Genomic DNA, 15,696 nt, shown 5'->3' with positions numbered 1-15,696 from the left:
CACTTTTCAGTATTAGCAGTGATAATATTACTATAGAATTACTATAGAATAATATAATTAAAACTTAGGATAAAATCTCTTTTTAAGTATGAAAAAAGACCTTGTGTAAGAGACTAAAAGTGCATTTTGTGTGTTTTGTAAATCCAGATGCCTAAGATTTGCCAAGTGACACTGCTTTTTCCTCACTGAATTTAATCATAGACAACTAGGCATTCTAGGTTTTCCCCACGCATAAACCTAACACTTCAAATTATGAACTTTTCAGTAAGATCGTTTTGTGAGAATCTTGAAAGGATGGCTTTGTTACAGAACATGAGAATCTAGAAATGATGGCTTTGTTACAGAACATGTTAGCACAAACCCGTCACCCGTCATTGGGCAAACAAGCTGGAGTTGTAAAAGTTACAATTCTCTCAGAATCATCAAGTTCATATACAACAACACATATATACAAAATTGTCATGTGTCTGTTGCAGCAAACTTTCATCCACGCGTCAAGTCAATACCGGTGTGGGGGTTGTTTCTCAATTCAGCTTGCCGTGAACCATGCCAAACGCTTATCCCTGAGGGATTGTAATTTTGAGAAGACGGTGCACTAGTTGGTGTAGCTAACTTATCACTACGCTGAGCCTCAGAACCCTCGTTACCTATGGCACCAGCCAAGGCCAATTGTTTGGGCTTGGTTTTAGAACCGCCATATACAAAACTGCACACTACCACCTGCAGTGAGCAACATATTGATAACGTATTAGGCTCACAAAACACAACAATGTATTCCCAACCACCACCCAAACCACTGGCACTAGTAAATATTCAACCGCCCCACATGTAAACACAATCAGCTATAAACATAACAAAAACTTATCAAAGTAAAACCATACCATATTACAAAACACACATGTTAAATGAAACCCCTCCCCCTCCCCCTCCCCCTCCCCCAAAAAAATAAAAAACCTTTTCATCTCCAGAGAACACATTCCATGCCACATCCACATAAACATCTATTCCCACACAAGCAGCATGCAAGCATGATGACATTCCAATCAGGCCTAGTATTCTAGGAAGGTATGACAAAATTCAGGTCAATCCAGGAAATACCTGAACTGGGCTAGATGCAATAAGCATTGCAATACCACCACCAATAACATGACCATCAGCACTTGAAAGGGAAGCACTTATGCCACCGGTACGATTACGTGGGCCACCATCTTCAGCAACCAAGTAGGAACCAGACAAGCATAATATCTGGAAACGGCCCTATAAAAACAAACAAACAAAAAAAAATTATAAATTGTTTGAAAAGAAAAAGATATATACCAGAATATATGATACACAAGAAATGGCCAAAAGCTTATCTAACTGCAAAAACTAACTGTGCAGAGTAGATGGGGGGAAGATTTAAAAAAATAGTAAAACAATGCATAAAATCATACACCATTTTATTTTATTGTATTTTTTGATAAGTAATAAAAATTTATTGATATCAAAAAATAGACACCCAAGTATAGAGGGAGTATACAAGGGGGCTGTTATTGCATAGTCCCGGACTTTGCAATAATTTTCCATACACAAGGGTGTATGGATCAAATACAAAAATTACATAAATCAAGTAAATCCAAAATTGAAGAAAAGGGTTGGTTTCTCCACACTGACGATCAGGCATAGAACGCTCATTATCTTCAAAGCACCTACTATTTCTTTCCTTCCAAACTCACCACATCATACACCATTTTATTTCTGTTCAGTAGCACCATTGTTCTCTAAAGCCAATGCTGCACAGCATAAATCCACAAAGATGCTCAATGCATCGCATTGCCTCAACCATACTCTAAAAATGGCCTCATTAAGCTGAAATTTGATAGCTCAAGACAAGTTTAGGCTAGTATAGGCCCCACAAAGTCCTATGCTGAGCTCAAGTTGAATGTTAATCAAACCTTAACATGCACAATTATGTACATTTGGTTCAACTGTGTTTTGAAGTTGAAAAACCCTGAGTGTCACTTTCAACAGAACCAGCCACCATCAATCCCCACAATAATCCCTTCTTTTTCTTTTTGTATAGTTACAAGAAGGAGGGGGTATTTGAAACCAGGATGTCATGGAAACATCAGGAGGTGCTAACTAATTGAGTTACAAGGCTTTTGACCACAACAATCACTAACTTAACTCAAGTCCATTACAATTCTTGATTCACTAAAACACCACCACTGTGAAATTTTTTTCTTCTTTTGTCAAGTGCTCACCAATCATGCCTTTGTAAACATGTCACTATCACCTCTGTTTCTGAGGTTCACTACTCTCATCAAAAGCAGCACTACTCTCATCAAAAGCAACTAACTCCATCTATTACTGACTAATCCCACTAATTATCACAAACTAGGATAACTCAGGTTGCATTTGGATAGCTTATTTTTTGCCAACTTATTTTACTATTCAACTTATTTTTGCTACTATTCATGAGCCTCGTTACACTTTTTGATACTACTCATGAATTTCACTATACTATTTCAGCTAACTTTTACCTTTATCTACAGTACTTTCAACAAAAAGTTTTCAGCTTTAGCAAAATAAGCGGATCCCAAACAGACCCTCAATACTGCTAGAATGAAATTGTTTAATTTGAACCCATTAGTATCGCATACCAACCACGGTTATACACTAGCCTCCCTTGAGGGTCGAAGAAATGTAAGAAACCCCCTCATATTTCCAAAAGTTGACACTTACACCCCTTTAGTTATTATTTAAATTTTTTTTTAATCTTATAATCAATTTGGTTATTAAACATTATTTTGAGGTTATGCTGGATGGGAATTTAATTTTAAAAATATGTATTTTGACTTAATTTGCAATAGACATAAATGGTCATAACGGGTTAATTATTATTTGAATCAAAACCTCAAGGGGTGGAGTGTCGTGTATAAAAATAAGAGTCCCCAATCCTTAAGCAAAGTTATTATAATTTACCTTAATAATAATAGTAATAATTATAAAAGAGCATCACAAACAAACGTTTAAAGGATCTCCTCTAGTAAAAGCTTGAAAACTATTTCTTTCAATCAAGAAGTTCATCCATTTAAAGAGAAAACACCTTTCCCCAAAACCTAAAAAAGCCAAGGGGTTGTTTGGCTCACCCCCCCTTAAAATGTGTTTTCAAAAAGGATAAATATGGTTTTGAAATTGATTTTTAAGACATGTTTTTGTATAGGTTTTAAATGTAAAAGATGAAAAGAAAAAAAAAATAAATAAATAAAAAAATAAAATAAAATTATTTGGCAAATGTATCTCTATTTCAAGTTTTTTTTTTTTTTTTAATATATTTATTTACCTCAATAACCCAAAAAACCAGCTCAGAAAAAAAAAACACACACACACAAATCACCCAACCAACTCTAGAACAATATCACAAATCACCCAACAAAAAATCTCCCAAAACATCACCCCAGGAAATCACAACAGACTAATTCTGGAAAAATCCATCGCTTTGGATCATGATCGTCATTGCTCTCTCCACAGAACACCCCTCTAGTACTATCTTCACAATCTTCTTCATCCGATGGCTCGCATTTCTTGTCATGATATTTAGGCCGGTTTCACCTCCCTTGCCTCTTGTTGTGGGACCACTTGAGCCTCAAATCGCAGTCTCTACTCATTGTGGGAGAGCTCTCACCAAATTAGTGGTGGTGGGAGTAGTGGTGGTGATTGGAGGAGTTGCGGTGCTTGTCATTTGTAGGCAGGGGGTTTGCTCTTTTGGGGTGGAAGAGAGAGACTTGTGCTGTGTTGGTTGGAGTAAAGCTAGGATGGCAATGGGGGAAGAAAAAGGGAGAGGAAAATGTGGTTTTCAATTATTTGGTTCGAGTGACACAGGAAAGGAAAAAAAAGGGTTGGATGTTTTCCACCCGAGCCCACCATTTTTTTTTCATTCCAAATCGGTAAGAAAATATGAGAGAAAATGGAAATAAGAAGATTAGCACAAAATTACCCCCACTTTTTCATTCTTTCACTTTTAATAATAAGCACATAGTTGTAATTTAATCTTTATCCTTCAACTTTTCTATCCTCTCTACCAAACACACATAATGGAAAATACAAACATTTTCTACCCTCTCACTTTCTCATTCTCCTAACATTTTCCATCTCCCCCTTTTTCCATCCTCCCAACCAAGCATAGCCGTGGAGAGAAGAAAGAGTTGGAGAGGGAGAGCTAAAGAAAACAGAAAATGAAATATGAAACACCAAAAAGATGTTTTCGCTTTTGGTGTTTGCACATTAAATTTAGATAAGGTTTTTAAGATATGGTTTTTAAACAAGATTTTAATGATAATTATTATTATTTTTTAAAGCCCAACCAAACAAGCCCTAGGACACCCATTTTAAATGATAAAAACTGTTTTTAAAATGACCCCTCCACTTTTTCATTCTTCCACTTTTAATGATATGAGCATAATAATAATTTACTCTCTATCCTTCTACTTTTACATCCTCTCTACTAGAGACACATGGAAGAAAGACATTTTCTACCCTCCAACCATTTTTCTCCCTCCCAACCAAATAGAAACTAAGTAATCCTTTGTCCTCCCCCACCACCTCTCCAAAAAAAAATCCTATTCCCTCATCTGCCAACTATTGCATCCCCTCACCCTTGGAGCTTAGAAGCACACTTAAAATCCCAACCCTCAAGTAACATGCTTACAGCCTCTAACCCAAAACTCATACCATATACAAAATTTTTCTCTAATTGTTAAACATAATCCTCAAAACTTAGCCTACTTTGGTTAGCTCTGACTGCACTAATGAAGCACTGAAGCCATTGTAATAGGTATAAAATGAATACACAGCCGCTCTCATATCTCATTTGTCAGTATTAATTAAAAAAAAACTGTTCTGTTCAACAGTATTTATATACTAAATATATCAACTTTGAAAAGAACTATAGTATATATAATAAAGACAAATTAAGAGCAGAGAGAACAGTGCACACTTTGAAATAGTATACAAATTAAAAATAAAAATAAAAATAAAAATAACCATAATTTAATGGGTTTGTATATGTCTTTGCACAAAGAAAAGAGAAATTTTGACCTTCATACCACTCTCAGAATAAAAATTCAAATAATGACGGACTGAGAAGACATCACAATGGAATACTGTGTGTGTGTGTGTGACAGAGAGAGAGAGAGAGAGAGAGATAATTGAATGCTTCAACCTCATATGTGACACTGACACCCGTTGATGCAGGTTGCCGTAGTGTTACTGAAGAAACTGTACCAGTGCCTGACAAGATGCACAGAGCCCTTGGTCTCTGTTGTGAAAATGACAGTATTTTTGCAACAATGTCCTGCAAAGAAAAATACTCATAAAGAAAAAACGTCCTGCAAAGAAAAACATGAAACAATCACCCTAATAATTAAAAATTAAATTTAGCATGCCCTTCAGCAATAACTGTGAAGTGTTCAGTTGCCACCAAACCCGAGATCCAACATAGAGGCCTTTACTAAAAGCCACTTATAGCAACATTTAACAAGACTTGGGCTGACATTGATACGTGCAAAATTGTACATGTTTGCAGCAGAACAATTCGTATATGCACGGATTTGCATGTAATTGTGACTTTCTTCCTAATCTATATTCTTCTGATGGATCTCATCTATAAAACTATGTGGTCCAATTTCCAGCATGTGTAACTACACCATATATATTGGATCTATTACAAACAATATTCATGTAGCTTATATGTCACAACACATAAAGGATCATACTTTATTCATCATCTTATCACTTTTTTCCTAACTATCACCTGTGTACAACAGTACAAGAAAACCTTTGGAATCTATTACCATCAATATAAGAGCTATGTGAATCACAAACCTCTACCAAGTTATAGAAGGAAACCATTTAACAGATCATAAAGCATTATCTGTTTGCATCCCTGGAATCATTGAGTTTCAAGTTTTTTCTTCCCTACATGAGGAAGCAATTTCCACTAGTGTTCATATGTAATCTATCTCAACAGCTAAGACAAAGAAAACAGACAGTTATGGATGTATATAACGTCAGCTTCTTGGGCTCTCTCAGAGGAATTTGGTGAACTCAATATGTGCATCATATTTTAGATGTCTAAGTAATTTGAAAGTATGTAACATACCTCCCCTACTCCAATGGTGATAACATGTGGTGAAAAAGCCATTCCAGCTGAATTGTTCATCCATTCACCTATGAAAACAAACATAAAGTACTGAAAAAGAATCCACAGACCTCTATGTACACACACCAAAATTAAAATTTCAATCAGCTATTACTAACATAATCTTCAGTTACATAAGGACTGTAAAGTATTGAAGCTAGAAAATGGCCAGGGCCTCTCCTTATTGCAATGATTTACCTCAATTTTACAACTCCTGATTATGTCTATGAGATGTTCATTCTAATAAGATTTCAACTGTTAATGAGGAAATCAAGGACACAGCCAATGAAAGAAGATATCCATTGAAAATTTCAGTAATCATTAAAACTGGCATGTGCTAATGAACAAGGTTGAAGGTACCTATAGATCTAAATGATAAGAAAAGCTACCAATGAATGGAAGTTATGAAAAATGATGACAAGAACCACAATTATTGCATGTTAGCCCAATAAAATAACTAAACGATGTTCACTGAAATAGCACAATATGCATCACCCCATAAAACCCAAAAAGTCCTCTTCTTTTTTCAAGGGAAGAAAGAAGAATTAGATAGGCACTAATTTTTCCAGCAAAACTGTATCATTGGACAATTCTATGGCAATAAAAAAATAAGCATAATAATTAATCATTATCGAAATACAATATATGAGAATCAAATTGCTTTCTACCACACTGGAATATGAGTTAAGACTATGGTCAAGATAGTGACAACATATCAAACTTAACATAAACCAAAAACAAAACAAAAGCAAAATTTACCAAGATCAGCTAATTTCTGCTTCCTGCCAGTCCCAGGTGGCCGCCCTCTGGCCCGCTTTTGAGATGATGAGTTTGATCCGGGTGTAGCATTAGGAGCAGCAGACATAGGAGACAATTGAAGAGAAACTGGGCCATCAGGACCATATTTCCTGGGCCTTCCTCTCTTCTTCTTTATAGGCTCACCAGATGGAACACCAGGAGACACTCCCATGTTAATGCCATGAGTGAAATTGGGATGTGGTGGCTCTACTGAAAATGTTGGTCCAACCGAGCTGACCCTGACATTGGACTGAGCTGGAATACCCTGACTGTGCAAGGGTCTGAACCCAGGTGGTACATGTATCATCCCAGACTGTGCTCCAGACCCACTAACTCCACCTCTATGCATGTAATATGAAGCTGACCCACTAGACAATGCCATGGCTTCCCTCCCATCCATGCATTTACTGATTGATTTGTTACTCAAAAACTTAAATATTTTGGAGCCTAAAGATTTTAACTTTATACCCTTTAAACCTGGATCCCTTAACTAGACTAGAAATTCTAAAATCATCACCAAAAGTTCAACCAGAAACGGAGCTTTCAAAAAAAAAAAAAAAAAGGGGTTTTGCAAGGGTTTTTCTAGGAATGGTGAAAAGCTAATCAAACACAACATAAATTTTGAATCTTTACCCCCAAAAAAAGAATGAAAAATAAATGACACAGATCCCCTTCTACCCTAAAAATCTTCAAATTAGAAACACAAGGAGATTCTAAATTAAGGGTTTTACAAGGGTTTTTCTTGAAATGGTGAAAATCTAAGAACCCAACAAAAATTTTTTATCTTTACCCACAAAGAAAAAAAAAAAAAAAAAAAAAACAGAAGGAAAGTGATGTTAAAAGCTGAAACAGTTCTAAACCCTGAATAAATAAATAAAAACAGAGCTTTATAGCAGAAGAAATGTAGAAAAATCAGAAGCTCGCAGACTTACAGACACTGAAGGTCAACAACCTTGCAGTTCCTGGATCATGCCTCAACCACCCAAGAGAAACAAAACCCTAGATTTGAAATGAAATCTAGGGTTTTGACAGGAAAATGCAGAAGGTGGAAAAAGAAAAAGAGAAAAAGACAAGAAGGGGGGAGTTGGAGGAAGGAAAAGAAAATGAATTGAAAAATATGAGCTTTTGAATTAAAAGTGGGTTTGTTTGTGTGTGAACTGTGCTACTATGAAGTAGTAGTACTGTAGTAGTAGTACTAGTAAAGACTAATGACTAAAGACTAAATAAGAGTAAAGACCTTTACTTGTCAAAGCAAAAAAAAAGAAAGAGAGTAAAAACCTTTTTCTTTCTTTATTGTAATGTAGTCAGGGTGGTAGGGGGGTGTATCTCTGACTATAAGAAGGGAAGGACTATATTGGAAAGACAGTGTGGTGGCCCACCAAAAGTACCAAACTTAGATGTCTATGTCAGGTTGCTATTACTTAGGACATTGAGCCTCTTCTTTTTCTCTTTTTTTTTTTTTTTTTTTTCTCTTTCAAACAAAGACTGTATGGTACTTTAGCTGGTTTTTGTTAACTCTTACTGTTCTGAGGTAAGCACGCATAGGATTTGAGAAGAGGAGGGAGAGTGTGTCACTGGGGTGTGGTCTTGAGAGACGGTCAAACAGTGTTCAAAGTTCAAATTGGGGAAAAAAATTAAAAATTAAAAAAAAATCAATATTTATTTTTTTAATGATTATAATGTAAAAAAACTGATTTTTTTTTAGTAGGGAAATATGAAAAAAAAAAAAATTCCTTTTTGAGAATCAAAGATAAAAATAAATAAATAAATAAAGGTTGAAAAGAACAAACAGCCGGAATTGTCTCCCAAAATTCACTGGTCAATACTCCATAGTGGAAAACACACATATCATAGTGTGTGTTCCTACTAATGATTCTACATGTGAAAAAAAAAAATTTCTACATGTGAAAATAGACTTGGTCTAATTCAGCAACAAAAAATATATATATAGACTTGGTCTAAAAGGTCTCTAAATTATGGTACATAAATTATTAAATTTGCAAAAAAAATTATTAAGGATCTGTTTGGATACTACTTATGTTGCTGAAACTGAAAACTTATTATTGAAAGTTGTTGAAACTGAAAACTTATTACTGAAAGTACTATAGATAAATGTAAAAGTTAACTGAAATAGTACAGTGGAACCCATGAATAATACCAAAAAGTGCAGTGAAGTCCATAAATAGTACCAAAAATAAGTTAAATAGTGAAATAATTTTCATTTTTCATTGGTATCCAAACGGATGCTAAATTTGGTCACTCCTCTCTTCTTTTTTCTTTTTTTACATCATCCTCTAAATTTATCATTCTTTTGTGCTATTTTTCTTCTAGCACATATCATTTCTCTTTCTTCTAAATGAGATAAGTGGTAGCTACTAACTTTCCTCATATCTTGTTGGATCTTTTATTTTTTTGGTGAGAAAAATGGCAATTTTATACTTGATTGGTTGATTTCCTGAAATATTGTTTAAACTTTAAATCAGGAATGCATGGTACATTATGGGAAAAATGATTTTTTTTTTTTGTAAATATTATTAGTTAAATATGGTAGCATCAAGTGAGATTGAGATCATAATAAATTTCACAACTTTCACAACTGCTGAATTGTCAAATCGTTGATTCTTATACACCATTTTATTGTCCACCATTTATTGAGAATATATTAAGCCTGACCAAGTCTTGTGTCAGAATAAGCTGGCCTAGGTGCTCCAATTCATAGTACTAGCCCAGCCAACATTGCCATTAGCTGAATGTGGACATTCATGGTCTGATTTAGGTTCGATGTAAAAGACTAATTAATTAAGGAAGAGTCTAAATTCAATAAAGATACGGTGCAAAACCTATAATTTACATCCTCCAATTGCAACAATTTTTCACAAATTAAAGAATATGACTCGCCACACACAATCAGTCCTTGCTCCAGCTAATCCGTCCTTCTTTCCTTGGGTTTGAAGAACCACCAAACCTCAACCCACCAGAGACGCTGCTGGAGTACACAACAGATTTTGGACCTCCACAGCTTTGGTTTTGCAGCCACTAACCTTTTATAATTCTACTAAATTAATGACTTTAATGGTGGTGGCCGTAGTAAGGAAATTGCCACTGACGGACGTGAGTTAGATGCTATGCCTAGTTTGTTAATTTTAACTTATGCCAATGTTCTAATCTTTGTGTGGTTATTTGATTGGTTTCATGATGATTTACTCACAAAAAGAAGAAGAAGAAGAAGATTGGTTTCATGATTTGGGAAGGAGGGCATGGAAAAAGAGATGAAAGTCATTTTCTTTTTTTAACTGCTGTAACTCTGGCAGCTTCTCCAACAGATTTTGCGGCATCTCTCCTGCTGGTTGAGTTTCGATGGTTCTTCAGATCTAGCAGGGAAGGAGGATGCGAGTTTATCACTAATTTTTTGTTAGATAGTTAATTAGTTTTAGGGTCCAGTTAACCGGTGCCCTTAGAGCATTTGTTAATAAATTACTTTAAAAAAAATTTGATATATTTTTTTATGGTAAATATAAAAAGCACAGGTATTTTTTTTCTTTTCTCATAAAAAGATTTTAAAATTATTTCACCACCAATTAAACACATGAAAATATTTTCCAAATGTGTAACCAAATACCATAAAATAAATTGTTTTCCATCAAAATATCGAGTTTCACAACACTTTTTAGTTTTTACATCAAAACAAACAAGTCCTAAATGTCACATCCATCCCCAAGAGATATGATTTCATGCACCTAGTGTACTAATTTTTTCTTATCACATAAAGTTAGACCCCAAAATAGGATTTATAGGTAGAATGCGCTCTACGAGAGAGGAATGTGTAATACATCAAGTACAATAAATAATTTCAATAATCCCAATTTATATATAAATATATATGTGAGTGTGTGTGTGCGTGCACGCGTGTGTGGGGTGGGGGGGGGGGGGGGGGGAGGAGGAGGTGGGGGTGCCTTTCAAAGGTTTCCTCAAACACATATTGACATTTTATGATTTTAGACAACTTATTTATATGTTAAGGAAGCGTGACAAAATGATTTAATCATTTGTGAATCAACATTTTTCTCTTTTAAACTTTGAAGCAATTAAAATAATTGTATCTTCTTTATTAACTAGTCTAAGATTGTTAATATAAACAAAGAGATATATTGTGTACTAACTTTCAAGAATTAATTCTATCCAATTCAATTAGAGTGGTACAATCCTTAAGAGTTTTGTTTCCTATCCGGAGAGTTTTAGTTTCTTGGTGGTTTATGAGAGACAAAGTTTGGCTATAAACTTGTTTATAACTTTAGGTTAAAAAAAAAACAATAAGAGGGGACATATGTCCATGTCATGTGCAATGTACATGCCGTACTAAACCACACTTAAATGATTGTATATAATCATTTTAAGTGAATCATGTATATTGTACATAATAGGGGCATATGTCATCTTTCTATTGTTGAGTTACAACCAAATTTGTAACTAAAATTTATCTAGTTATGAGAGCTATAATGAGTTTTAAGGTATGTATCGTTGTATAAATTGGCCACAACCTTTTCCAGCTTCCATTTTGCTTCAAGTTGTGGCTAACCTTTATAATGAAATAGTGACAAGGGTGACTTCGATTGAGGATTTGGTTTTGATGTGTATAGTTCCACGTTCTACATGCTAATCAAAAGGCAAAAAAATCCTTCAGGATGTGTTTGTTTGGAGGTGAAATAAGGTGGATGGAAAACTTTGGAGAGAAAATGAGAAGTAAAACTTTTTTAATTGTGTTTCGTTCGGAGGGGGAAGAAAGAAAATAAATTGTGAGGCCCAAGTGTTTTCTCCCCGGGCCTACCAAAAAGTTTTCTCCCTAAAATGGAGAGAAAACTTAAAGGAGAAATTGAGATTGCTTAATGGACAAAAATGCCCATGTCTAGTTCATTTCTTCTTCTTTTTTGGTGCTGGGCACATTGCCTCTTTCCCACTTTTTTTTTTCTTGGATGTTGCTTTTTTGTTTTTTCTTTTTTTTCCTTTTTTGATTTCCTGGGCTGTGGGTGGGCATGTTGCCTTTTTTTTTTTTTGGTTGTGGGCGTGATAGTTGTTTTGTTTTTTTCTTTTCTTTTCTTTGAGATTAACTAGACATGATTGTTTTTTGGGACATGATTTTTATTTTTTAATAAATTGGGTGATTTTTTTTTTTTTTGGTTGTTTGTCACTTTTTTGTATTAATTGGCCATCATTTTTTAACAAGGATGTATGAATAAATTTATACAAACTCATTTTTTCCATCCCTCCACTTTTACACTCCCAACCAAACAAAAAGGAGAAAAATTAAAAAAATTTCTATCCTTCCACTTTTTCATCCCTTCAACCAAATGGACCCTTAAAACGAGTATTATTGACTAAGAGATTTGAACTCAAAACCTCATAAATCATGAAGTCTAGAAACCACTAGACTAATCCTCTAGGAGGGTTATGCATCCTCTAATAAAACCCATAAACTTTTCCTTCCTAGAAGTCAAGGCAATGTAGTCCTTTTCTTCTTTAGTTAGGATGCTATAGACAAAAGTTGGGACATTAAATTGGTGCACACCTCCCTGATACGTACTGAAATCAAGCTCCCACATTTGACCTAACTTGAACATTGTGAAAATTTTGATGTGATGTTTTCAATCATAAGTTTGTCTTGTTATCTAATCCTAGTTACAAAACATTGGACTACATAGTCTTTGTTGCTTGTGGTCGTGGGAATACAAAGAAATTGACATATCCTATTGGAGGCCACAATACACAATAAACCAATATAGGCCACTGGAAAATTAATCAATCTATAATGTCAATTATTGCAAGGGGCAATTATGTGTGGTGGTATGTTCTAGTTTGTTGCAATGTTATACGACTTAATCAAAAGGCAAGAATGGATTGTCTTGGTGATGCCACAAGGACTAGTAGAGTAGTTCCTTCCTTGGGTTGGCTATTTAGATGTGGTGGAAATATTGGTGGTTCTGTGACATGGGCAACAACTATGGATAATAGTTGTATATACCCACAAAAATTTGACAACAATTGAGTTAACAAGCCTGTATTGATTCTTATTTAGATTCACTATTGATATCATTTTTTTTTTACTTACCATTAACAATCTGATACATTAGCACATGTCTCATTTTTTGTGTCTATAGACTTTCTCTAGTTGCATCATTTTTGGGTAATAATTCTTCATTTTTCTATGGATGTTTTCGATTACTTTGGATGCAAGCCTAATATAGTATATATTTGACAGAAGATTACTTGAATATATCCTACAAGAAATTCCTAGAAGACAAGGTAAGGACTTGGGCACGTATAGTTTGCAAAACAGAAGCTTTGAGCCACACTTTAGAGCTGAATTTTATAATTATGTCACATCAACCTTTTTGAAAATTTAATTTTGAGTGAGGTTAAGACTATCATGTATTCTATTACATAAATTGTACAAATTGATATAACAAATTTTAAATACAAAATTTATTAAAAAAAAATCAAAATGTTGTTTTATCATGTTATTAATATGGTACTAATCGTATTCAATGTCAAGTTTTTTTTTTTTTTTGAGAGGAAATGTCAAGTTCATTTATAAATTTATTTTAGTAAAATAAACAACTTATTTATTCATTTGAAATTGGATTTTTTTTTTTCAATGTTCAATGTGCCATTGTTTTTATGCTGTACATTTTTGGACAAGTTTTTCTTTGGCTAGCTCCACAAATGTTAATTGGTTTTCATTTTACTTGTGTCAAGGAATTTATTTATTATTTATTAAAACAAACATACACACAGAAGAGATGATGAAATTGTAACACAAAAGTATATCATACATCACAAACTCCATTCAAATGTTATAGAGCATACCCGACAACTCAAACAACACTATTTTTTCTTTAATTAACAAAAACAAATGTGCATACCCAACAGTTCAGGCGACACTATTTTTTTTTATCCAAATATAAAAGAAGAAGGAAAACCATAGACATGCTAAGTCAACAATTGCATTGAAGACCAATATTGATAAAACAATGTACTCCTATAAATTTTATTTATTTTCTATATTCTATATTCAACCTCCTTCAAGTTGACGCTCCATTTTTCTCTTCAAACTCTTTGCCTCAGCATCTAGATCGTGGTATGCATCGTAAAGCACCAGCTGATTTTGTCAAAGACCTCACTGTTCTTGCATCTGCAGCTGGGAAAACTTGTTCATGGCTATAGTTTGGTTTTACCCCACCAGCACCTGTTTCAATGAATCTAGCTCCATTTTCAAATACATCATTTACCGAGTAAAATTTCCATGACCCTCTTTCACCATTTCTCCATGTCACCTGTTAATATTAATTTTATGCATTGTGTATGTGTTAGTACGGGTATATGCATTTTTGTAACTTAAATGACAATGGAAGTATTGAAATTTTACCTCCTTGTTCCGTGATTTTGGTGCAATAAAGAGGTTGGCTTGACTCTTGACACTAGGATTCATGCTTCCCCCTATAGCATATTGCATCCATCCCTGGTAAAGGTTGTTCACCACATGTGCATATCCAAATCGAATCCTGCAAAGTTTTATTTGTATGCATAAGATAGTTGATTTAGTATATTATATTGTTGTGGCTTCATAAATATATGATTGATTGGTTTATGTCTAGAATTCCTTGAATGAGGAGGATCAATTACATACCTTGGCATCCTTTGATTGCAATTAGGTCCAAAATGATTGTACATGACTGTGACCTTCATGTTCTTGTCACGCAAGAACCCATCATCGTGTCCAAGAAGGATGACCTTATCCTGGTTTTTGAACCAGTTATTGGAGATGGTGATATCTGTAGAACCTCGAGTTACATCAAGAAGACCATCCTCACTCTCATAAAGTGTATTGTGGTCTAGCCAAACCTTCGATGCAGTAACCAATCTAATTGCATCTCCATCAACTTGACCTAGTGAAATTATCTTTGAGTCTGGACCCATTACTGTGCTAGGTGGTTGGGATTGACAATGGTGGATGCGAAGACCATGAATGATTATGTTGCTTTGCTATTGATATATAAGGTACATTTTAGTAATTGGTCAGCTCAAAAATGCTAAATGTAATGAAAAATATTAGAGAGATACCACAACAATTTATTTCACAGTTTGTTAAGTTGTCATATTGTGACTAGTCACTAGAACAATCACTTTTATGTGAAAATCATCTATGATATCACTTTTATAGTGTGCTAATCAATAATCAATATGTTACCTAAGCAATTGTGAAAATTTGTACAAAACAATTGGTGTAAATTAAATACCTTATAGATCATCAAGCATGCATTACCGGCAATGTGAATATTAACACCCCGACCATCAATGGTTGTGAAACTACTAATGAGAAGTGGTTTCTCAAGTCTAATGCGCATGCTTCTTTGGAATGTGATCCATTTTTTCCCTTTGATCATGGTTGTTCCATATCTTAAGGTCCCTGGTTTTGGGTTAATTGGGTTGTCACTAGGTTCAGTGACTACATATTGTGTGAGGCCTCTTCCAATGTTGTTGGTCATCTTCCCAGCATAACCTACTGAGCATGTGGCAAGTTGTTGTCTATTCCTTCGCCAATTAGGGTTCCATCTCCAGCAATGATCAATCACATTCATTTTCAAGCCAGTGATCTTTGTTTTCTTAGCAAGACTAACATTAGAAATGGAGAGCATAACAATGATAAGAGCCAAAGCAAAGTG

At 34.4% G+C, this 15,696-nt stretch overlaps 2 protein-coding genes across 2 annotated transcripts; both read right to left on the bottom strand.

Moving 5' to 3' along the window:
* Positions 1 to 238: 238 nt before the first annotated feature.
* On the bottom strand, positions 239 to 8,236 carry LOC115971442 (AT-hook motif nuclear-localized protein 5-like). Its single transcript, XM_031091365.1, has 6 exons — positions 7,912 to 8,236; positions 6,941 to 7,763; positions 6,143 to 6,210; positions 5,204 to 5,335; positions 1,099 to 1,257; positions 239 to 720 (listed from the first exon to the last, which is right to left on the bottom strand). The coding sequence occupies exons 2-6, from the start codon at positions 7,377 to 7,379 to the stop codon at positions 484 to 486; spliced, it is 1,035 nt and encodes a 344-aa protein (XP_030947225.1). The 5' UTR covers positions 7,380 to 7,763; positions 7,912 to 8,236; the 3' UTR covers positions 239 to 483.
* Positions 8,237 to 14,094: 5,858 nt separating this feature from the next.
* LOC115971484 (probable pectate lyase 9) lies at positions 14,095 to 15,696 on the bottom strand. The gene is made up of 4 exons (XM_031091434.1): positions 15,271 to 15,696; positions 14,661 to 15,016; positions 14,400 to 14,535; positions 14,095 to 14,307 (listed from the first exon to the last, which is right to left on the bottom strand). Exons 1-4 carry the CDS (start codon positions 15,667 to 15,669, stop codon positions 14,095 to 14,097), a joined length of 1,104 nt encoding a protein of 367 aa, XP_030947294.1. The 5' UTR covers positions 15,670 to 15,696.

Source organism: Quercus lobata, chromosome 12, assembly GCF_001633185.2.
Source record: "Quercus lobata isolate SW786 chromosome 12, ValleyOak3.0 Primary Assembly, whole genome shotgun sequence".
NCBI lineage: Eukaryota > Viridiplantae > Streptophyta > Magnoliopsida > Fagales > Fagaceae > Quercus > Quercus lobata.
This window is presented reverse-complemented; position numbering and strand designations above follow the sequence as displayed.